This window comes from Onthophagus taurus, chromosome 10, assembly GCF_036711975.1.
Source record: "Onthophagus taurus isolate NC chromosome 10, IU_Otau_3.0, whole genome shotgun sequence".
Lineage (NCBI taxonomy): Eukaryota > Metazoa > Arthropoda > Insecta > Coleoptera > Scarabaeidae > Onthophagus > Onthophagus taurus.
In genome coordinates, this window is record NC_091975.1 from 6,135,298 (window position 1) to 6,160,724 (window position 25,427).

The 25,427-nt window shown below is 32.6% G+C and overlaps 1 protein-coding gene across 2 annotated transcripts in view; it reads right to left on the reverse strand.

Annotated features, from left to right (window-relative positions):
• Positions 1-25,427, reverse strand: part of LOC111413688 (leucine zipper putative tumor suppressor 2 homolog) — a 45,971-nt gene that overhangs the window by 14,375 nt on the left and 6,169 nt on the right. For both annotated transcript variants that reach the window (XM_071199198.1, XM_071199199.1), the window contains exon 2: positions 9,363-9,559. In XM_071199198.1, coding sequence (XP_071055299.1) covers positions 9,363-9,542 — 180 coding nt within the window. In that variant the 5' untranslated portion in view covers positions 9,543-9,559. The remainder of the gene's footprint in view (positions 1-9,362; positions 9,560-25,427) is intronic.

The window sequence follows — 25,427 nt, forward strand, 5'->3', positions numbered from 1 at the left end:
TCTAGTTTTGGATCTCGATAATATCATCGATTTCAAACAGCAAATAGAAAAAACAATTATTTTTTAAAATAGGGGGAGCTATCCAGAACTGTAAATAAAATAAAATATATAAAATAGGGAGAAACACAACCAAAATGAACAAGATCAAAAATGATGTAAACTTACTTGTTTTTTTGAAAAAAATTGTAGAGATCAAGATATTAAAAAATTAAAACTACACTATTAGTTTTATAATTATTATAACGTTGTTCAAATAAAACTTAGAAAACTATCAGAACAGAAATATACAGGGTGATTCACATAAGAACCGACACAGAGCAGGGACATGTAGAGGACAATAAATTAAGATGATTTAACGCAATTTATCTCTATACTAAGTTGTACCCATGAGGAGTTATAGGCCTTCAAAGTTGGGTCTTAAATTTTGAAATCATTGAATATCTTCATAATACATTAAGCTAGAAAAACTAAATTTGGTATACGTTATGAGTGTACTGAATGTATTAATTGGTAGCAAATTGAGACCAATTATGGCATTTCAAAGGGTTGATTAAGGGTGATGGTCTCATAAATGTTGACAGATTTTTTTAACCTTTTGGTGGATTTAACACATTATTGCCTCATTTCATGTGGAATTTAATTCTGAAACTTTTTTTACTCTTATTATTTTTTAAAAAACATTGTCGTTTTCATAGAAAACTCAAATAACTAAAGACACGTATTTCGTTAATGCTACTTAAAATCCTCGAAAATTCAGTAGTCGGCTGTGAAATTGTACGTCAAACTTGACAAATAGGTTATAAAACCTTGTTGTCAAATAATTTTATAACCTTTTTGTCAAGTTTGACGTACAATTTCATAGCCGACTACTGAATTTTCGCTTATTTTAAGTAAAATTACGAAATAAGTGTCTTTAGTTATTTAAGTTTTTTATGAAAACGACAAAGTTTTTTAAAAAATAATAAGAGTAAGAAAAGTTTTAGAATTAAATTCCACATGAAATGAAGTAGTAATTTATTAAATCCGCCAAAAGGTTAAAAAAATCTATCAAAATTTATGGTACCATCACCCTTAATCAACCCTTTGAAATGCCATAATTGGTCTCAATTTGCTACCAATTAATACCTTCCGTACACTCATAACGTATACCAAATTTGGTTTTTCTAGCTTAATGTATTTCGAAGATATTGAACTTTTTAAAAATTTAAGAGCCAACTTTGAAGGCCCATAACTCCTCAGGTGTATAACTTAGTATAGAGGTAAGTTACTTTAAATCATCTTAATTTATTGTCCTCTACATGTCCCTGCTCTGTGTCGGTTCTTATGTGAATCACCCTGTATATAGCGCATTAAATTTGCTTTAAAATGTTCTTTATTTCATTATGATATCTCAATTCGTTCTTGAGATACGATTTTTATAAATAATCCAACGTCTTGGGTGCTTTCTTTTAATTATTTTTTGGGCAGCTGATTCTTTTGCAGGAAATGTTAAACATTGAAATTCGATTAGTGCGTTTTATTTTAATAAAATGTAAGTTTTATTTGAAATGTTTCGAGAAAACGAGTAATTTTTTTATTGGAAGGTTGAGTTTTAAAAGCAAAAAACGATTTAAAACCGCTTCGCCCCGACGTCTTTACATTTTTTGTTTATTCACCTCCAGTATTCCTTCTTCCAACAATAAATTAAGGAGGGGATGTTTGGAGTTGATTCGCTAATAACGCGTTTTAGTTGATGTGCGAGCATTTAAGGGTGAAAAAGCAGTTTAGAAAAATAAAACTTCTTACTTGAATTAAGTGATAAATGCGTGCTATATTTGTGCTAAGTGTTAAGTGATATTAGTGATGTGATATAGTTGAGGTCATCGGATTGCTATTTTATGGATGTTAAAAGGTATCGTATTAATTCATTTTTTTTGTCACAATAAATTAATTTATCTTTTCTTTCCAGCTGAGCTTCGAAGTAAAATCCAAGGGAAACAACATCCATTCGGTGAGTCGTTTTCAATTTTATTAGTTTACCAAAACATATCGGGATTATCCGCGATTTGAACGGTGTAATTTTGCCAGATAAAAACTTATATAATATTTAGAATATTTATATAATATTTAATATTTAGAATCGGGCATTTCGACAACCGCATTCAGCCAGTCACAAACTTTCGATTGAGATATAAAACATTAAAATCCGTCAAACCGTTCTCTAATTATAGTCGATTTAGTTAAAATTAATGTTTTTATATTGGGGGCTAGACTTTCTTTTGCAGGAAGTGTTAAACATTGAAATTCGATTAGTGCGTTTTATTTTAATAAAATGTAAGTTTTATTTGAAATGTTTCGAGAAAACGAGTAATTTTTTTATTGAAAGGTTGAGTTTTAAAAGCAAAAATCGGTTTAAAACCGCTTCGCCCCGACGTCTTTACATTTTTTGTTTATTCACCTCCAGTATTCCTTCTTCCAACAATAAATTAAGGAGGGGATGTTTGGATGTTGATTCGCTAATAACGAGTTTTAGTTGATGTGCGGGCATTTAAGGGTGATAAAGCAGTTTAGAAAAATAAAACTTGTTACTTGAATTAAGTGATAAATGCGTGTTATATTTGTGCTAAGTGTTAAGTGATATTAGTGATGTGATATAGTTGAGATCATCGGATTGCTATTTTATGGATGTTAAAAGGTATCGTATTAATTCATTTTTTTTGTTACAATAAATTAATTTATCGTTTGTTTCCAGCTGAGCTTCGAAGTAAAATCCAAGGGAAGCAACATCCATTCGGTGAGTCGTTTTCAATTTTATTAATTTATCAAAACATATCGGGATAACTCGCGATTTGAACGGTGTAATGTTGCCAGATAAAAACCGTTTGAACGCTGCTCATTGGATATGTGCTTGAAAAATTATAAAGTTTTAATTATTATTGTCAAAACATGAAATAATTTGAAATTGAGTGTAAACCACTCAAAATAATACCAGTATATTCAAGCTGTTTAAGGGGGAGTCTCTTTTTTGTATCACATTAAATGATTTCTTTGGGAATGTTTTGCTGCCAAATTATGTGGTATTTCAATTTAATCGTTTCATATGTTTTCATGATATATTTACTTATTTAAAACAAATTGTTTATAGAAAATAATCTTTACATTGTCCCTCAACCAAGTTGATGCGTGGATTGTTTAAGTTGCTGCTTGACACAATATCTATCATTTCAAGATCTATCAGATTTTGAAATGATCTGAAACTCAACAATCAAATGATGTTGTTTTCTATATACTTGTGAAAAATGCACTTACAGTTTCGTGTACTACAATATTATGCGTATATACGCCTTGTTAATTAATTCCACATTCAGCCAGACGCAAGGTTTCATTTGAGATATACAGGGTGTATCTGAATGACTGCAACAAACTTCAAGGGGTGATTCTTTAGTGAATTTTAAGGGTAGTTTGATATATGAACCATGGGCGACTTCGGCTCCCCTAAGGAGCTACACCCCTCCAAAAATGGCGGAAAATTTTGGTTTAATTTGTTTTTCTCAAAAACCATAAACGCTAGGAAAATAAAATTTGGGGATAATGTTTAACTCATAATAGGGCATGTTTTGACCCTACTTGTACTTTCAACCTACCCTTCTAAACTACTAAACGTAACCACCCCGTTCACATTTTTGCTAATATTTTTTTTATGTAGATGATAAAATAATAAATAAAACTTTTTTATCTCTCTAAAATTTTTCCAAAAACGACTAATTTTTGAGAAAAAAAATAATAAAGCAAACACTGCACGTTAAACAACGGGGTTGTCGATCAAAAGTTGGAATGAATTTTGAATGAAAAAATCTTAGTAGACTTTGCAATCTTTGTCAGAAATATTTTTGACGTTTAAATGTCAGTGTTTTTCTTACTATTATTATTTTTTTCAAATTAATTTTTAAATAAAGTTCTATCGCATTTACGCTCGTTCACTCGACGTTTCAAAATTTTAAATAAAACAATAATAAAGTAAGAAAACCACTGACATTTAAACGTCAAAAATATTTCTGACAAAGATTGCAAAGCTTACTAAGATTTTTCCATTAAAAATTCATTCCAACTTTCGATTAACAACCCTACAGCTTAACAGTTAGTGTTTGCTAAATTATTTTTTTTCTCAGAAATTATTAAATTTTCGAAGAACATCATAGAGACAAAAAAGTTTGAACGGGGGTGGTTACGTTTAGTAGTTTAGAAGGGTACGTTGAAAGTACAAATAGGGTCAAAACGTGCCCTATTATGAGTTAAACATATTCCCCAAATTTCATTTTCCTAACGTTTATGGTTTTTGAGAAAAAAAAATTTAACCAAAATTTTCCGTCATTTTTGGAGGGGTGTAGCTCCTTAGAGGAGCCGAAGTCCCCATGGTTCATATATCGAAGTCCCCTTAAAATTCACTAAAGAATCACCCCTTGAAGTTTGTTGCAGTCATTCAGATACACCCTGTATATCATTAATATTATTTCATAATTGACTTATTTGGTTAAGTAGTTCTTTGTATTCTAATCAAAATCCTTAAATATATCGAATCGGGCATTTCAACATAATTATTCAGCCAGACGCAAGCTTAACTGCTTTAATTAAGGAGATAATTGATGTGTTTGATTTGTTAGTTTTTTGTGTTTTAATCAAAATCCTTAAATATGTCGAATCGGGCATTTCAACAACTGGATTTAGCCAAGCGCAAGCTTTCGATGTATAATCAATATACTATACATATAAAATCCTATCTAATTGGGGGCTAGAAAAATGGGGGCTAACTTCGCATAGGTTAAAGAATCGTAGTACTCAGGTTAAAGTCTGCAGTTGCGTTGGGCAGATTCCAGTTTGCCAGAAAAAGTTTAAACTGCAATTAATATCGCATAGGTTAAAAAGTTTGAAATTCTGGAAACTTAGGTTGATGCAAAAAGTACCACACGACCTCTGGTAATAGTGTGATTCAACGATTTTGGCAAATATTTAGAACACCAAAATATGATAAAAGAACTGTGCAACATTTAAGTAAACATGATCTACAGGGTGTTCCGGTAACTCGGGGCATAAAATTAACCTCATATAGTAGAGCTAAAATGATGACGATTCGTGAAAAAAAATTATTATAAAAGTCTTCAAATGGCCAAGATATGGGCCATCAAAGTTCAGACATTTTAACACATTTTTCTAAATATTTTCAATACCATTTATGGTAGAGCGTTGAAATTTGGTAGAGGGTAAACAAATATCAAGCAAAATCATTGAACCAATTTTGACTTTGATCGGGCGGCGGCAACCATGTTATACAGACTGTCCCTAAAATTTGTTTGCTCAGAACTTTTTTGTTCGCTCGTAACCCTACATTTATTTTTGTACTTTTTAATAGAAAATTTATTTTAGAAACTTTTATCACTCTTTGAAAATTTTGATAACATTGACTGTTTTCGAGTTATACGCGAAAATATTAAGCTTCAATTTCAATGGTAACACTAAAAAAACGAAGTCTTCGAAAAAGTCAAGGTTGGCCATGGCAATTAAAAAAAACAACTTGCTGTCAACTTGCTTATGTCGTTTAAACACAAACGATAGTTCTGTTAGTTAGTTATTATTAATTTTAAGTGTTCAAAATGGAGAGTTACACATTTAGTGAACAAACTGACATGATTTTGACATTACGGCAATGTCAATGCATATTGCAGTCGCAGTGGGCAATTGGCCAGTCTGCGCATTTGACATATTGCCAAACAATGCAGCACAAAATCCAAATTGATGATCAGTTTTTAGAAAAAGTACTTTTTACAGATGAATCCACTGGAATCATCACTTTGAGAAATTTACATAGTTGGGCAGACGAAAATCCAAGATTTAAGAAAACTTGGAAATCACAATGGAGATTTTGTCATAACGTTTGGGCATTGTGGGCGATGTAATTATTGGACCCGTTTTCTTACCATCAAGGCTGGATGGACATACATACAGGCGACATTTAGAGAAATTAGATGATTTTTGAGATGATGTTCTTTTAAACACAAGGCAAGCAATATGGTATATGCATGATGGTGCTTCTGCGCATAACACACAGGCTGTCCAAGAATGTCTGAGGGAACGTTTTTCGGGAAGGTGGATTGAACGAGGAGTAGGTGCACCCATAAGTTGGCCCCCCGATCGCCGGATCTTACACCTGTAGATTTTTATTTATGGGAACGCGTTAAATCGCTAGTTTACTGCGTTGAAATAACTTCACTTGATCAACTGAGGTTGCGAATTGTTGATTCATTTGATCAACTTCGAACTGAGATCAATGGTCTCCGCAGAGTGCGCTTTAATTTAAAACGGCGATATCAGGCAGTGTTTTTGAACATCCGCTTTAGTATTTTTTTCTTCTTTTTTATTTATTATTATTTATTACAGTTCGTTTTTCAATTGTCATCGCCAACTCAGATCTTACGGAATATGTTTCCTTTTTTTGTTTGTTACGATTGAAATCAAAGCTTGACATTTTTGCGTATAACTCGAAAACGGTCAATGTTATCAAAATTTTCAAAGAGTGATAAAAGTTTCTAAAATAAATTTTCTATTAAAAAGTACAAAAATAAATGTAGGGTTACGAGCGAACAAATTTTAGGGACAGCCTGTATAGCATGGTTGTCGCCGCCCAATCAAAGTGAAAATTAGTTTAATGATTTTGCTTGATATTTATAAATGGTATTGAAAATATTTAGAAAAATGTATTAAAATTTCTGAACTTTGATGGCCCATATCTTGGCCATTTGAAGACTTTTATAATAATTTTTTTTCACGAATCGTCATCATTTTTGCTCTAGTATAGGAGGTTAATTTTATGCCCCGAGTCACCGGAACACCCTGTATATGCTGATGATTTATACGCGCCTTAAGAATTTTTGGGTCAAAACATTAATCGTTGGTATCTTTTAAACGAAAAAAGTTATCTTGATGGGATTTAAACTGATCAATTTATTTTTTTCTTCTTTTCTTTAGAATATTTTCCACATAAAGAGATAGTAAGTTTGAAAGGCGCCATCCCGTTTACGACACACACCGACTGAGTGTGTCTGAAAGGTACGCGTTGGCACCAAACAAACGGAAACCGTAAATCCGGTTCTAATCTATTACAACCGACCATATTGAGCCGGATTTGCATACGGTAGTTAAACGCCCATTTTATGGACGACAGCGTGTTACAGATATCCTTAAAACCAGCTTTCTGACGGGCGGCGTCCTTTTCATCGGTGGGCGAACGTCCGGATCGCTTAATCACGAATCTTTTGCGAAACGGCGGTGACACGCGATAAAACGATAAATAAAAAAAGCTGATTCGAAAACATTGTACCGGAGAAAGCTTTTTAACTTTCTCCGATTTTCAAAAGTCTTTTGTAACTTACAGCTTTTCCAACAACCTGCAAATATTAAATAACACTTGTTGATATTAAAGACTAAATTCGAAACAACCGAAATGTATGCGTCATCAATAGAAAAAGAAAAATGAACTGTGAGAACGAAGCTGGTTGTGGGTTCGTTAGTGATTTATTGTGGTACGTGCCTCTTTGGTATAGTTGAGGTGACTCACATGGATAGGGGGCAATGTAGGCCAAACCATTCTTTTTTATTCTATTTATTTCATTAAATTTATTTTATTCTAGTTATTTGTTCAAACGAAAAATAAAATCTTTGCAGCACCTTTTTTATTCTTATTGTATTTCTTGAACATATTTCACGGAGAGGCGTTAAAAGGAATTATAAATATCCCCTGCGCAAATTACAAACTTGGCCCCGAAGCATCTTAACATGGGCACTTAGGCGATTGCTTCGAAGTAAATAGCCACCTTTCCCAGATGTGGTAGAGGTTGTATTAAAAATTAAACACCCGAAGACCTGCTATTACACGTTTCCTTTTGTTTGTTAGTTTTAACCTTGGGCTTAAGCTTCTTTCTTCTCACTAAAATATTGAAGTTAACAAAGCTTTTGTAAATTTCCTTCTAATATGTAGCCGACGATATTAAAATTCATGAGGTTATAAGAATAAATACTGTGTAATAGCTATAATTGTACAGAATTCAAATGTGCATTAATTAATTATTCCTGTTAGTAGCCCTAGGTGATGTTAAGTAGGCGGAAAACTGTAATTTATAGACGTTTAAAAACAATAATAAAGCGATATTTTTGTTCGTAAAGGAAAATAGATGGCAATTTGTGTGTTTTAAATTAAATTAAACGTCTTTGATATTGATTCGCAGCTACATTTTTGTCAAATATCAGATTATTAATTAAAAAATTTGAAAAACTGTTTCATGGACGGACTTTCAAAGAATTTGTACAAACTTTAAAACATTCACTCAGAGGATTTCTAATGATGTTCAAAGATATTCCAAAAAGTTTCCAATGATATGTAGAAATTCCTAAAGATGTTTTGGGGAAATTTGCTACAACTTTTGTTCTTTGACAATTCAACAATTTTGGGAAATATTTAGAACATCAAAATAACTGTGCAACATTGAAGCAAGACTTGATCGTAATTAGACACACTATAGAATTCAAATGCGTGTTAATTAATTATTAGGTGATGTTAAGTAGGTGTAAAAACTATAATTTATATCGCGTTTAAAAACAATAATAAAATGATATTTTCGTTAGCAAAGGAAAAGAGACAGTAAATACGGTAATTTGTGTATAATAAATTAAGTCTGCGTGGTCAACGTGTAATTTAGCTATTCCATCACGTCGTTAGGTGTACTTTCATCGCGACAAAATAACTCATTACCCCATCAACTTTGAGAGAGCGTATAATGACGGTCCTTTGAACGTTAGAAGAAAATATGAGCGGGATAAATCTCCTTACATCGCTTGAAATTGTCGACGAGAATTCCGTCAACGTGCCAACCGGTCGTTTTTGTCGCCGTTTTCTACTCTCGGCTTTATCGCCGCTTAGGCATTTCCGTTACTAATAGCACAAGAACATTTTAAGAGGTTTAAAAATTTTTTGAGTTGTTAAAACGTAATTTAATACAGTTAAGGAATAAACATTGCTGGATAGATTAAAAACAAGGTCGATGTGGGGACGCGCCCAAATTTATTGCATCCTTGCAGAAAAAATGCAGTCTATTTTTTTCTTTTTAGATTCTATTTTCCTTGTATCGCTTGATACGTCAAGGTTGGCTGGCGTAGGTTTATCGATTAGCTTTTGTTCTATTGTGATTCACAAACGAAAGGAAAAAAGAAATACTTCCGCCTATTGTCTAAAACATTTTTCGTTGATCATTATGTAATATTGTGCATAATACGGTCCTGCCCTTTAATGCCCGATTTACACGATGCAATTTTAAGAAAAAATATTTATATCTTACCTTCTCAAGTACGCCGCTGTAAGGTTGAATGTTGGGTGGACCAACGTTTTCTTGTTGTTGATGAAGATCGGCAGCGTGGATTTCGGTATCATAACCGGAACAAGCACTTGGAGATCCAACCAAATCACACGGAGAATCGTCCGAAAATAACGTTTCTATTCCACTATCGACGGTCGCCATGTTTACATATTTCTGAACTGAAACAAAGCATTAAGATAGAAAAGAATGCGGGAAGATACCGTTTTCTTTTAGATTTCTTTGTTCGAGTTTGACTTGGTTTTATAAAAATAAAGACCTTTTCCATTACGGTCGAGCAATTAGTTTAGTGAGAGCTTTTTGACTTTTGCGATCTAATTTCAATAAGTTGACATTTGCTTTGAAAGTGAATTCGAAAGTTAAACAACAAACGGCAATTAGCATTTGTATTAGATATATTATCAATTATGGTAACAAAATTTTAGGCTTATTGTCTACCTCTGTCGTATTTAATTGGAAAAACCAAAACGAGTGAGTTGCCGATGGTGATTTATGGACGTTTCAAAGTGCATACAAAGGCGATTTTGCATAATCCGACAGGGTACAACGGACTCTGAATGGGTTGGTTTGCAAGATCAATCATGCGCAACATGAATTGTTGAAATAAAAATTATTTACATTTTTATATAAAAATCGTTTGTTTATAATCTATAGTTACATTCAAAACTTAGATGAAGCCTTTGAATAAACCTGTCAAGTTTCAATGAAACCTCACCAACGACGACGACGCATTTATATACGCGGGGCGTCCGTTACCAAACGTCACAGTCGAAGGAGTACACCCAAGAAACGGCTCGCATGAGTTACGGACCCATCTCGGCAACGTCGAGGCCTTTATCTCGCTCATTTATCTTCGTAATGAGCGCTCGAATGCGAATATTAAATGGGAAAAGTACCCCGCCTCCAAACGAACCGTCTTGTATTTCCGAAGACTCACTAAAAAAATATCAGGAAAACCCATCGTGTGTGCACTTGACTAGAAAGTACGGAAATTATTTTCTGCATAAGTTAAGTGCTTTCCCACGAGGTTTTATTTTCTTGTTCATTGCAAAATGGACTAACCTATATTTTCACTTTTGTATGACAAATAGAGTATTACAGATTTTATTTCACATTGTTCCGATAACATTACAGTTTAACTGAACTGCATCTTAATTCCAATACAGTGAACCCAAATAAAAATATAATATATAACTTGTTGATTTCATAAGATATCAAGATTCAGATATCATGTTTTGGGATTTCTAAAGATGTTCAAAGATATTTAGAGTTTCCAAAAAAATTCCAATGATATCCAGAAATTCCTATAGATGTTTTGGGAATTTCAGAAAATTTTCAATGTTTTTAAAGAAGATGTTCAAAGATATTTAGAGATTTCAAAAAGTTTCCAATGATATTCAAAAATTACTAAAGATGTTTTGGGGAAATTTGATACAACTTTTGTTCAAAAAAATTTTCTGTAACATGCTCCGAATTCCAAATTTCACCATCAACAACTTGTGAAACTACCAATTCTTCTAATTTTCATATTTTTTTTGACATTTATGCATCTGAGAGCAAAAGTGATACAGAGTAATGTGTTAAGAGTCAAATTTGTTGCAACTTTTGTTCTAGAAGTTTTTCTGTAACATGCTCCGAATTCCAAATTTCACCATCAACAACTTGTGAAACCACGAATTCTTCTAATTTTCATATTTTCGTATTTTTCTCGACATTTATGCATCTGAGAGCAAAAGTGATACAGAGTAATGTGTTAAGAGTAAAATTTGCTACAACTTTTGTTCTACAAGTTTTTCTGTAACATGCTCCGAATTCCAAATTTCACCATCAATAACTTGTGAAACTACGAATTCTTCTAATTTTCATATTTTCGTAGTTTTCTCGACATTTATGCATCTGAGAACAAAAGTGATGGAGAGTAATGTGTTAAGAGTAAAATTTGCTACAACTTTTGTTCTAAATGTTTTTTTGTAACATGTTGCGAATTCCAAATTTCACCATCAATAACTTGTGAAACTACGAATTCTTCTAATTTTCATATTTTTGTATTTTTCTCGATATTTATGCATCTGAGAACAAAAGTGATACAGAGTAATGTGTTAAGAGTAAAATTTGCTACAACTTTTGTTCTACAAGTTTTTCTGTAACATGCTCCGAATTCCAAATTTCACCATCAACAACTTGTGAAACCACGAATTCTTCTAATTTTCATATTTTCGTATTTTTCTCGACATTTATGCATCTGAGAACAAAAGTGATGCAGAGTAATGTGTTAAGAGTAAAATTTGCTACAACTTTTGTTCTAAAAGTGTTTCTGTAACATGTTGCGAATTCCAAATTTCACCATCAACAACTTGTGAAACCACGAATTCTTCTAATTTTCATATTTTCGTATTTTTCTCGACATTTATGCATCTGAGAACAAAAGTGACGCAGAGTAATGTGTTAAGAGTAAAATTTGCTACAACTTTTGTTCTAAAAGTTTTTCTGTAACATGTTGCGAATTCCAAATTTCACCATCAATAACTTGTGAAACTACGAATTCTTCTAATTTTCATATTTTTGTATTTTTCTCGATATTTATGCATCTGAGAACAAAAGTGATACAGAGTAATGTGTTAAGAGTAAAATTTGCTACAACTTTTGTTGTAAAAGTTTTTCTGTAACATGTTGCGAATTCCAAATTTCACCATCAACAACTTGTGAAACTACGAATTCTTCTAATTTTCATATTTTTGTATTTTTCTCGATATTTATGCATCTGAGAACAAAAGTGATACAGAGTAATGTGTTAAGAGTAAAATTTGCTACAACTTTTGTTGTAAAAGTTTTTCTGTAACATGTTGCGAATTCCAAATTTCACCATCAACAACTTGTGAAACTACGAATTCTTCTAATTTTCATATTTTTGTATTTTTCTCGATATTTATGCATCTGAGAACAAAAGTGATACAGAGTAATGTGTTAAGAGTAAAATTTGCTACAACTTTTGTTCTAAAAGTTTTTCTGTAACATATTGCGAATTCCAAATTTCACCATCAATAACTTGTGAAACTACGAATTCTTCTAATTTTCATATTTTTGTATTTTTCTCGATATTTATGCATCTGAGAACAAAAGTGATACAGAGTAATGTGTTAAGAGTAAAATTTGCTACAACTTTTGTTGTAAAAGTTTTTCTGTAACATGTTGCGAATTCCAAATTTCACCATCAACAACTTGTGAAACTACGAATTCTTCTAATTTTTATATTTTTCTTAACATCTATGCATCTGAGAGCAAAAGTGATACAGAGTAATGTGTTAAAAGTCAAATTTGTTGCAACTTTTGTTCTAAAAGTTTTTCTGTAACATGCTCCGAATTCCAAATTTCATCATCAACAACTTGTGAAACTACGAATTCTTCTAATGTTCATATTTTTCTTAACATCTATGCATCTGAGAGCAAAAGTGATACAGAGTAATGTGTTAAGAGTAAAATTTGCTACAACTTTTGTTCTAAAAGTTTTTCTGTAACATGCTCCGAATTCCAAATTTCACCATCAATAACTTGTGAAACCACGAATTCTTCTAATTTTCATATTTTCGTAGTTTTCTCGATATTTATGCATCTGAGAGCAAAAGCGATACAGAGTAATGTGTTAAGAGTCAAATTTGTTGCAACTTTTGTTCTGAAAGTTTTTCTGTAAGATGCTCCCAATCCCGAGTTTTACCATTAACAACTTGTGAAACTACGAATTCTTGCATGTTAGCTAAAGTTGTAATTTTAGATGCAGTATAGGCATCTGATTTAAGAGACGAAGAGAACTTAAAGATTCTTCTTGATGACTCCAAGTTGAAATGAGGAATTACATCGAAAAAATTTCCTCACAAAACAAGTCTAAGTACTATCAAACAACGTATAATGCAGATTTCAATATCCAAGAAGTCGTTATATTGGGCAGATTCCGTACTACAAAAAAAAACTTAAACTGTAATTTAGACCGTATCGATTAGGTACTGTACTTAGTATAAGAAGAAGTTTAGAATAGTAGTACTAATGTTTAAGGCGGGAGTTACGTCGAGCAAATTCCAGTTTGTCAGAAAAATCGCACGAGTTTGGGTTGCGTTAAGTTAGGTTGATGCAAAAAGTACCACACGAACTCTGATAATAGTATGCTTAAGTGTGGTTAACAATAAATATATTTAGAGAGATATTTAGAGATCCCAAAAAGTTTCCAATGATATGCAGAAATTCCTAAAGATGTTTTGGAAATTCCAGAAAAAATTCAAAGCTTTCAAAGAATTTCCACAAACTTCAAAACATTACTTAGAAGATTTCTAATGATATCCAGAAATTCCTAAAGATGTTTTGGGTTTTCCAGACGATTTTGAGAACATCAAAGGTATTTCTAAGACATCAAAACATTGATTATGAGTTTTAAAAAATGAGTAAGCACACTGATTCTGAACCTTTCTTATTAATAACGAAAAAAGAGAAATAAAAATATTTTTTGAGTCACCTTTGTGATATGTATAGTACCTATAAGATTTTTAAAAGCAATGGATATGCATCGAAGAGGAGGCATATACACGTACATTCAGGCGTGCCATCGAACCATAACGGACGATTTATTGACGTACGCTCGCCGAAGAAGCCCCCATCGGATCTCGACAAAGGAACATTGTAGCGCCGCCGATACTGGCCCGTTTTTGACATGTATATCTTCGGCGCCATCGTGACAAGCTTTGTTCTGCCTCCATCTTCTTATTTTTCTTTATCGACAAAGAAGGAGAAATCGAAAAAGATGAAACTAAAGAAAGAGATGTGATCAGAACGTTTTTGATGGTTAAGTAAATTGGTAAATGGGTCGACCAGTTTCTTTTGATTATTTAGAAGGAAAATAGAAACTAGAATACATTTAATTTTCATTTATAAATAATATATGCTACACGGAAAGCATAATCATCGTAGCTCATCATCTTGACGTTCTCATCGTGAGTATGTGAGACTTGCATAATGTTAATCACGGAGCAAATGACTCACCGGGGCCATTGTTGCGACCACGACGGTGACCCGCCCACGTGCTTCGGTAACAATAGACCCCTCAGCACGTCGGTTTCTACGACCCAGAAGTGGATTACCAGTTTACTAGAGTATAGGAGAAGGAAGTTGTTGGTTGCACCGTGGGAACTAAAAACGAACCGAGCTGTTTCAGCGACGGGGATTTTTGATGAGGTCGAGATTACGCGAGTTGCACACACGCAGATTTTCATTGAAACAGTGTCAATCAAAGTTAATTAAACTCGACGACGACGAGTTGTGCAACTGGAGACTACGGCACACGCAGAAAGAGAAAACCAACCTCGCAGGCGGCAGCCAAAGACAGATACGATCGTGGGGCGTTAATTGTTGCATAAGTTGTTTATTGGGAACAAATTGATCCGATTGACTTCGCCAGAATGAGTAACTTTTTATATCAACCGCCCAACATACACGTGTCTCTTTGAACTCTTTGTTCTATTTCACATTCTCCGATACCATTTCAATTCTCTATTTCTCGTTGGCACCTGATTGTTGAAAAGTAGGTTAACATTATTTGCTTTCCGTCTCGTGTCAAAGGTTAATAACGACTACCACGATGTGGTTTCCTTCGAAGGAGATTGACGTACGGCGGCTTTTCTCGTTTAATTTTCTGTTGGGGCAAAAAAAGAACAGGTAAAACGTGTCTTTAGCGGGGCCGTAATTGCGGAGAGACTTGGCTACCGCTGCAATTTAGCGACGACCGACGACAACGAAAAGAAAAAAAAGTAACCACCGCAAACCGCGCGGTCTCAGAAATGAATTCATTCATGAACCGCGCTGTACTCTATCCGTACGCCGCTGGATGAATGAGATTCCGTGCCATAAAGTCCTCCATGGCCCATTGTGAGGTAATTAACTGCGACGTGGTAGCGTTCACAACCAATTATCCAAAGGTTTTATCCAAGAGTTGACATCAAGTATTTCTTGAGAAAAAAAAAATCGAAATTTTAAGATTTTATTATATTTTTATTATATAATTAATTTTTTTAAACATTTATTTTTGTTGGACAATCTTCAATTACACAAGGTGGACATTTCGGGCAAATGCAATCATCTGGATGGAAAAAATATAATTTTTCTACAAAAAAATTATTTATTTTTAAACAAAAAATTAATTAATATAACTTACTAATTAATTTCTTGTTTTTGCTTTCCGTCTTATTAAATCCCTCGTCACAACAACGACAAGGTTTACACGGTGGACACAAAAACAACTCATTTCGTTGCAATCTTTTGATTTCCTCTGAATTTTTTGTAGAATTAAAAACCAATAATTCTTGGGTTAATTCTTTTTTGGGAGCTTTTGTGTCATAATTTTTATTTTGGGGTTGGTTCAACACACCAGCTAAAACTTTAAGTTGGATTTAATTGACTTTAGTTAATTAATTTCATAAATAACTTACCAATTTCAAAATTTATTTGTAAAATTATTACAAAAATTAACTTGACACTTTTGTTCAACATTTTCGATTTGAACTCGTTCGAAGAATCGAATTAAATGAATAAAATTTGAAATCGTTGCGGGTTTTATATAAATTGTTATTATCGAAATCAAAAAATACTTTAAATAAATTCGATTTTGATAAAATAGATATAGACTTGGATCTAAAGTATTCCATTATTAATCAAATTCGTGACTTGATTAAAAATATTTCTTTTATTATAAATTTAATTTTTTTTGGTGATACGAATAACCAAGTGCTTTTTTATTTAAAACTATTTCTAAATCAGAAATTCTCAGAAATAAAATACCATACTATTCACAGGGAAATCAAAATTGCAAATTCCAAAGAAATTGTATTAACAAAAAATGTTGCTGATTTATTTCTAAACAACTATTCTAAGAGAAAATTTTTAATTTAAACAAGAATTATTGATATAACCTCAAAAATATTATATATACTTATACAGGGTGTCTCACGTAACTGGTTCATTAGAACTTTTTTAGGTTCCGGTATTCGTACAGTTTTGAAATTTTGGTAGTATGGGTTGTTCAATCGGAACTTTCGATCTAAAATATTTTCAAGATGGCTTTCACTTCCGGTCTACCGGAAGTAGACCATAACTTCGTTATTTTAAACGGAATGCTATAGTTTTTATTACACCTTTTAATTGTACGTAAAAAAATATGTTGACTTTCATAAAAGTTATTGGTACCTAGCGTTTTTCGTTTTCGAGTTATTTTGATTTTAAGATTTTTTTGGCAAATTTCACCATGCTCTTTAAAACCCTATATCCCAGCCAACGATCATTCAAAAAAGCTCTAAATTGGCACGATTACTCTTCAGATGCTGTCAAATAGATTGTCATATATTGTATCAGAATATCTTATACAGGATGGTCAAAAATTGGATTACCGTTTCTCCATATTCAATGGGGAGAAAGTCGAAAATTTTAAATGGAACGCCCCATTTTTTATTAGCCTACACGAAAGGGAATTTAATTCTCTACAATTTATCTATAAACATTTCTATACCTATTTATTGTAGTTTCTCTCATATTCGTAAATTTATCAAAACATGCAGGAAACTGTTTGTATTTTTATTAGAAGGCCATGACATTTTGACAGTTTTTTGTTTAATTTATTTCTATTATTAGTTGTACTATTAACTACGATTGATAATCTTTTAGTTTACTAGCTTTTACTTACCAAAAATAATAAACAGAAGATCAAATAAATGAAACTATTAAAACAAAAAGTTAATTACATTCGCCATCAATACAAAATAAATTTCAAATATCGGCGTTGGAATAATTTACCATGATGTTCAATGACTTACACCCGTCGTCAAATGTAACTAATGACAACAATAATACAAACATGGACCAAAAACTGTCAAAATTCCATAGCTTTCTAATAAAAAACCTGGATTTCGTGCATGTTTTAATAAATTTCGTAATATGAGACAAACTACAATAAATAGGTATGGGAATGTTTATAAATAATTTGTAGAGAATTAAATTCTCTTCCTAATAGGCTAAAAAAATATGGGGCGTTCCATTTAAAATTTTCGACTTTCTCGCCATTGAATATGGAGAAACAGTAATTCAATTTTTGACCAGCCTGTATAAGATACTCCGATACAACAAATGACGATCTATTTGACAACATCTGAAAAGTAATCGTGCCAACGTAGATCTTTTTTGAATGAACGTTAGCTGAGATATGAAGTTTTAAAAAGCATGTTGAAATCTACCAAAAAAAGCTTAAAACCAAAATAACTCGAAAACGAAAAACGCTAGGTAACAATAACTATCATCAAAGTCAACCTATTTTTTTATGTACAATTAAACGGTGTAATAAAAACTATAGCATTCCATTTAAAATAGCGAAGTTATGGTCTACCTCCGGTAGACCGAAAGTGGCGGCCATCTTGAAAATATTTTAGATCGAAAGTTCGGAATGAACAACCCATGCTACCAAAATTTCAAATCTCTACGAATAGTGGAACCTGAAAAAGTTCTAACGAACCAGTTACGTGAGACACCCTGTATATAGCGTGATTTTGAGGAGATATCAAATTTTTTGATTAAGATAATTTCTTTAAAATTTAAATTTAATGATGTTTTGTTTGAAAAACTTTTTGATATAAACAATAATTATTGATATAACCTCAAAAATACGTCTTTTTATACTTATATATAGCATCATCTCGTGGATTTCTGTAAAAAGGCTTCCTGCTCCCAACAATAATAATAAAACTTTTTGATAAAAACAATAATAACTTCAAAAATATTGCTTTTATACCAACGTTCAGCGCAATCTAGCAAACGTATCAAAAGTGTTTATAAAAAGTTAATTATAAATACAACAATAATTGCAATTATACCACAGTTAAGTTTAGATAGATAGCAAGAGTCATCAAGATAGAGTGTAGCAAAAGTTGAGAAAATGTCCAGCTGCCAATTTAGAGCTCCCCGTAAGGAGGAACTCATGTTTCTTATTAAATTATAACTTAACCATGTCCGTGAAATCCGTCTAATCATATTTTGCAAGAATCTTCTCAAATACTTCTTGCAAAGAATTATTTCCATCCTAGTTTAATAATCGTATTCAAGGTCATCTCATCACCCATCATTGACAAAGAAAAAGTTGCGAATATAACACATCGGTATTATAACCTAATGGTTATGACATTAGTTGAGTTGGAAAGAACCATTAGAAACGTGTGCAAGAGTCGTGTCCTTCGAATGGAAATAAGAAGTAATATCCTGTTAAAGCCGCCGGTGCCGCTCTCTCCCACGCGTTGGCGATCTGAACCAGTAGGTTAGTAAACATCGCAAAACAATAGGGCGCCCGTTTAATTGGCTCCCATTGTTTTACGTCGTTGCGCTGATTGCCTTTTCGACTGCGTTTGCAGCGATGGTGTATGGCGTAGAGGTCGTTGTCTTCACCATATCTTCACCGGCAAGAACAAGAATGTTTGTAGTCCGAAATCATTCTTCTTCCCTTCGATCATATTCAAGAAATGACACAATACCCAAGAGGTGCTTGTTGGAATTGGGGTCGCGCTTAATTAACCTTGTGAACCCTCACGACCGCCGCCAGACGACGTTGCCACTTTTCGTCTCCCGTTATGTCACGACAAAGTGTAATAATACTAACATACGATGAAGATTAGATTCGAGGAAATCATTATATTTTTGCTGTTTTTCTTAAAATTTGAAATCTGATTCTGATACTTAACAACAATGCCAATAATACAAGATCGATGACGTAATCGTCAGCCGAAGAAAGCGATTTAGAAGGCGAAGGACTGGTTTTGAAACCCGACGGCTGGCAGAATTGGCATTTGATGGCTTCGCAACCGATGTAGGTCGAATCTGGCACGTTTTTTCGCGCTTTTGCAACGAACTCGCTAGCGCTCCCCCTTCGGGATCTGGACGTGGAAGTCATTCGAGAATGCTAGCGGCATCGCGAGCGAGACAAATTACCCGGTAACCAAACCGACGTTCTGCGATATCCACCGGGCGAGGATAATAGTGGACCCAACTCTCCTTCCTGCTGTGTGCAGATTTATAAGCCGGCCTCTACTTTGCAATTTGTTGAACTGTACGATTCACTATTCTTCCACTTATTTTCGTTTAAACCTCGTTATAGTTCGTTAAACTTCGTTTTGTACTATTCCGTTTTGGTTCGTTAACCTTCTTCCTCTTATATTTTCATTAACTATTATACTTTTTTCTTTCTACAAAACAATTTATACTTATATAAGTTACGACTTAAGTTATGTGTTAAGTTATAACGAAGGCTTTCACGGCCGGTGTTAATTAAACTAAAACTAACACTAGCACTATCACTAGAACTAACACTTCACGGCTTAACCCGAAAGTTTCTAGTTCTAGGTCTAGTGTTAAACCAGTTTAAGAGATTTTTTATTAATAAAATTCGTTGAAAATCCGTTTTATGTTGTGTTTCGTTATACATCGTCGAATTTCTTCGTAATAACAACACAGTACAACGAAGAGAGTTGGAGTTGGGTATACGGTTTATCGTCGGACTGCACCTAATTTTACGACCGGACTACAGGCACACTTAACGGCGCGTTTACTATGGGAACGTCGACTCGTTAGTCGGCTATCTTCCCGCGGCGTCCGCATAATGGCGAAGAGGCACACCCCGGCGTCTCTCTTCGACGTCCCTCCGAGCCCCGAAGTACACCTATACAAACCACGAAGGCCTAATAACGAAGAACGAACCGAGAGGAGAAGAAGAAGAAGAGGAGGCAGTTAGCGTATACGTAGATACAATCTGCCCTAAGTTCCTCTTTTAATCTGATCGCGTCCCCGGGAAATCGACGCACGCGATCCTCCGCCCAACTAAAAAGAAAGAGTAACCATCACGTTTCCATTGCGCCCGGTAATTAAAACCAAGAAGATACCATCGACTCGTGTTTCTTTTCTCATTTATTTTTGATTCTATGCGCATCGAGAAACTGATTGTCTAAAAAAGAATTTTACCTTGAAAACTTGGAAATAGATTTTAAATTTATCTCAATTTTCTCAAAAGGTTAAAAAAATCTGTCAAAATTTAGAGGACCATCACCCTTAATCAATCCTTTGAAATGCCTCAATTGGTTTCAATTTGCTACCAATTAATACCTTCGGTATACTCATAACGTATACTAAATTTGGTTTTTTTAGCTTAATGTATTACAAAGATATTCAATGTTTTAAAAATTTAAGCCCCTACTTTGAAGGTCTATAACTCCTCAGGGGTACAACTTAGTATAGAGATAAGTTGCGTTAAATCATCTTGTCCTCTACATGTTCCTGCTCTGTGTCGGTTCTTATGTGAATCACCCTGTATAGTGACAAGTGACAAAAATTAAATCAATTAATAATCAAATTAACGTTTAAAATACGATTTAAATTAAATCGTATTTAAGGTAAGTGAAATTAGAAATGAAAATTAAAATAAAAACAACGAATAATAATGAAATTGAAAATTATAACTTAGCTTAATCTTGTAGATTAATGAAGTTCTTCGATAAGGAAACTTGGACTCTTCAAAAGGAATTGGTAACAAAGATTCTTGATTGAATTGACAGGAACCAGTTAATTTTCTTGTTTATTATTAAAGGTGAATAATTGTAATTCAAATAATCTTCTTATTCAACTAAAATAATCAGTTTACTATTTTTGAGGTTATGTCACAATGGTGATTGACAGAACGTTTTAAATAACGTCTTCTGATTGGTTAAATTCTTCAACTTGAAATTCGTTATTTAAATTTCTCTATAGCCAACTTTGAAATGTCAAATGTCACCAGTTAAGTTTTATTAAAAATTATTCAAATTTCTATATTAATAATATTTATGTATAAAATGTTGTAGTTTTAAAAAAGTTTACCTCTAATCTTGAAATAATCTTTTTTTTAGATAAACCCCTGAAATTAAAATTGGCACCAACACATTTCATAACACCAAGAATTCATGGATTAATAAATGCTGCTATTATTAACAATTGCATGGATCAATTGTTAATAATATTAATGGACCCACATACGCATTATCAAAATTTCTCAATAGTTCTTTGAATAACCTAAACTCAATGAATGATTACGACATCAAAAATTCATTAGAGTTAAAAGAAAAGTTAAAATCATTACATTTGGATAATCACATTAAATATGATATTGTAAGCTTTGATGTACAGTCCTTATTCACAAACATACCTTTACAATAAATGATAGAATTAGTAGAAACAAACTGGGAACATATAGAAGATCACACTGTAATTAAAAATAAAAAATTGTTTATTGAAGGAATTAAACTTTGCACGTTTAATAGCTATTTCAAACAGGATAATAACTATTACAGACAAATTTACGGTCTTCCAATGGGGTCCAGTTTGAGCGTGAATTTGAGTGGTACAGTGTTGAACGATTTAATAACAACACAATTAAAAACAACCAAAATAAAACTGATACTAATTGCTAAGTACATAGACGATCTGTTACTAATCTTACCCCAGAATGAATATCCAAAACTATTAGACACATTCAACAGTTACAATGATCGGTTGAAATTTACAGTAGAAACGCCCGATAATGATAAATTACCCTTTTTGGATATAGTTCTGGTTATGAATCGAAACAACAACTCAATTGCAACGAAATGGTATAAAAAAGAAATTGCTAGCAATAGACTGTTAAATTTTCATAGCAATCACCCTAAGTCCCAAATCATTAATACCATGAACAATTACATAAAAAGAGCTATCTCAGTTACAGACAATGCCTTCTTAAAAGAAATAAGAAAACAATTATATAACATTTTATTAGAAAATTTCTACCCTAAAAGATTAGTCAATGATGCTTGGTATAGAATTAAAAATTCTATTGATAATGATAATCAAGATAACAATACAACTTCTCACATATCGAGACCTACAGAACAATATAAAAAAGAATATTTTTTAAGAAGTAAAAAACAAAAGATAAAACAGAAGGCCAATCATTAATTACACAATATTTTGATAAACATAATCAGAAGAATGATAGTGAACGAGATAATAGAAATATAAATGACGAAACTAATAAAATAACAAATTTGAATAAGTTTTGTAAGATTAAATACATACCGTCATTAACGAATAAAATAACTTCAGTATTCAGAGATCATGATTTTAAAGAAATTAAATTTGCAAAATACAATGATAATAAAATAAACACATTTATTTCAAATATGAAGGATAAAATTAAGATGATAGACAAAGTCGATACCGTTTACAAATTAAATTGTATGAATTGTGATAAAGTTTATATTGGAGAATCAAAACAACGAATTCAACAACATCAATATGACTCAAAACAGATCAAAATAAATAATAAAACAGCATTGTGTCAACATTCTGTACTATTAAACCACAAATTTAACTTTGAAAACCCCAGGATTCTCAATACAAATAATAATACCTTAATAAGGAAAAATTTAGAATCAATTTATATAACAAAAAATATCAATCACGCAGTCAATTTCAAAACTGATGTTGGGAAAATTGGAGCGCATTACGCGAATATCTTAGATAGATTAAATATATAAAGCGAGATAGATAGAAGACGTTTGGGAGTGGTAGAAAGGAAGAACGAATTCCAATTTTTGGGTAGTAAAATTAACCTTGAAACTTCGTACAATGGTATTTCAAAACAGTTGTACAATGTGACGCACATACATGTATGCAAAGTAATTTTAAAATATTGTTTTTTTAAATAATCATATCAAGATTAGAGGTAAACTTTTTTAACATTCGACACCGATTAATTTTTGTATTTTGTTGTAGTTTTGTTGCAATAACTTTGTTTGTGAGGATTTCTTTTAGATTTCAACGTCAAGTTTCAAAAATACATTCAATTATTTAATGTACGGATTTTCGTCTAATTTTTCATCAAAACTCCCATAACATGACATGCTAAGATTATCGTTTTCAATAGTTTCAACCGGACAAACATGAATTACAATAAGAAAATAATGAAGAAGTAAAGTCTATCATATTTATAACATTTTACTAATACAAAAGAAAATTTTTATAATTATTATTCGTAACTTCATCTACGATTAATGCGATTATGTAAAATTTCAAAGAAAAATAATGAATATGGTTTGGTTATATTATTACAATATCTGCTTATATTATGCATTTGAAAGGGTTTAACGCTAAAGTATTCTTGTAACTATGTATTTTGAAGATGGTGAGAAAAAAAGTGTATTAACGCTGTCTTTATGGCAAAAAAAGTTATAAAATACGAAAAATTTACACATTAATTGTTGATTTATAATTGTATTAAGGGATTTAAATGTAAGGTTTCGGAAAGTTTGCACATTTTTGAAAAATACAGGTCCGTAATGACAATTTTGACGAAATCCTTTTTTTATCTTCAATATTTCAATCTTTTCGTGAGGTTATGGAAATATCCAATATATTCAAAAGCTTAAGACGACTAAACCTGAATGTTTCTAGTTCTAGGTCTAATCTTAGTTCTAGTGACAGTGGTAGGTAGCGCTAATTAACATAAGATATCACTATGTTGCATATTCTAATCGAACTAAAACTAGAACTAACGCTCTAGTTAATGTGTTAGTTTAGTGTTAGTTACTAGAACTAACTCAAGACCTAGAAATAGAATCATTCGGGTTTAGCCGTCTTGAGAGACGTGCGGCTAAATCCGAATGTTTCTAGTTCTAGGTCTAGTGTTAGTTCTAGTTTTACACTAGCATTATCACTAGAACTACCACAATACCTAGAACTAGAATCATTTGGATTTACCCGACTTAAGAAACGCACGGCTAAACCCGAATGTTTCTAGGTCTAGTATTGTGTTAGTCTAATAGTATTTTCGATTTCATTGATTATATGATAATATTATTATTATTCTTCTTTGTTCAACTAATCAAAGTTTATTTGACTTTCTGAACTTAAAACATCACTTCAGAACGTTCGGGCTGGACGACAAAGATGATAATAACTTGCTTTAAGTATTAATTTTGTATGTTTGAGAATTTTGAATTTTGCAAAAAGATGATGTATTCGTTCGAAGAAGTTATTTGCTGTGTTGTCGATGTTGTTGAGGAGAAACGGGCGCGCGATGACGTTCTCACGATCGGCGAACCGACGTCGTTTAAGAATTAAGTTTATGGCTCACTACCGTATTGTATTTTACAGCCCGTTTCGCCGGGCTCCTTTTTGTACTTACACCGAGCCGCCTCTCGTTTTTTTTTTCATTTCTTTTTCTGTACCCTCGCGTTTCTTCTCTTCGACGTTCATCCTTTTAACCAACCAACCCACCGCCCGCTTATACAACCTCTTTTATGGCACAAAACCGTCGCAAAACCAACGTGTTTTAACGGACATAAGTGAAATTACCAATTGTTTTACGATTATCTTTTGTACCTTGAAGTATTTCCTAAATATATTTTTGTTACAGTCAAGTTAAATACAGTTATTGCGTCGCTGGTGGTCTGTAATCTCTTTTAACCGTTTTAATTTTTTATTAATTGTGCCCCAATTGAACTCTAATATACAGTAAAGGTTAAAACTTTTTAATTATCGATTCTTGGTACCTCATTTTTTTTATTTTCTCTTTTCTTGATGGGTTCTTTGAGTGCCGTTGTTAGCGTCCTCGTAAAAATGTTCGTAAATGGTCGTAAATGAAAACGGCCACATAATTTTTTATAACATCGTAGCCTTTTGGGTGGGCTTCGTATTTTAAATCCTAATTTATGCCTAATCTTATTAGTTAATTCATTTTTGTCTTACAATATTTAGCTCTTTCTCGCGAAAAAGACGACAACGACCACGAAGACCAAAAAGGCACCGCTCCCGACGGAATAAATTACCTTCTCGCCCCTCTCCCAGTCGTAAAATCTCGCACGGACCTCACACTTTGCCCAACACAGAGCAACCAACTCTCTCACCATAAGAACTCACCTTCTTTTACGTTTTATTTTTCGGATTATATCGTCC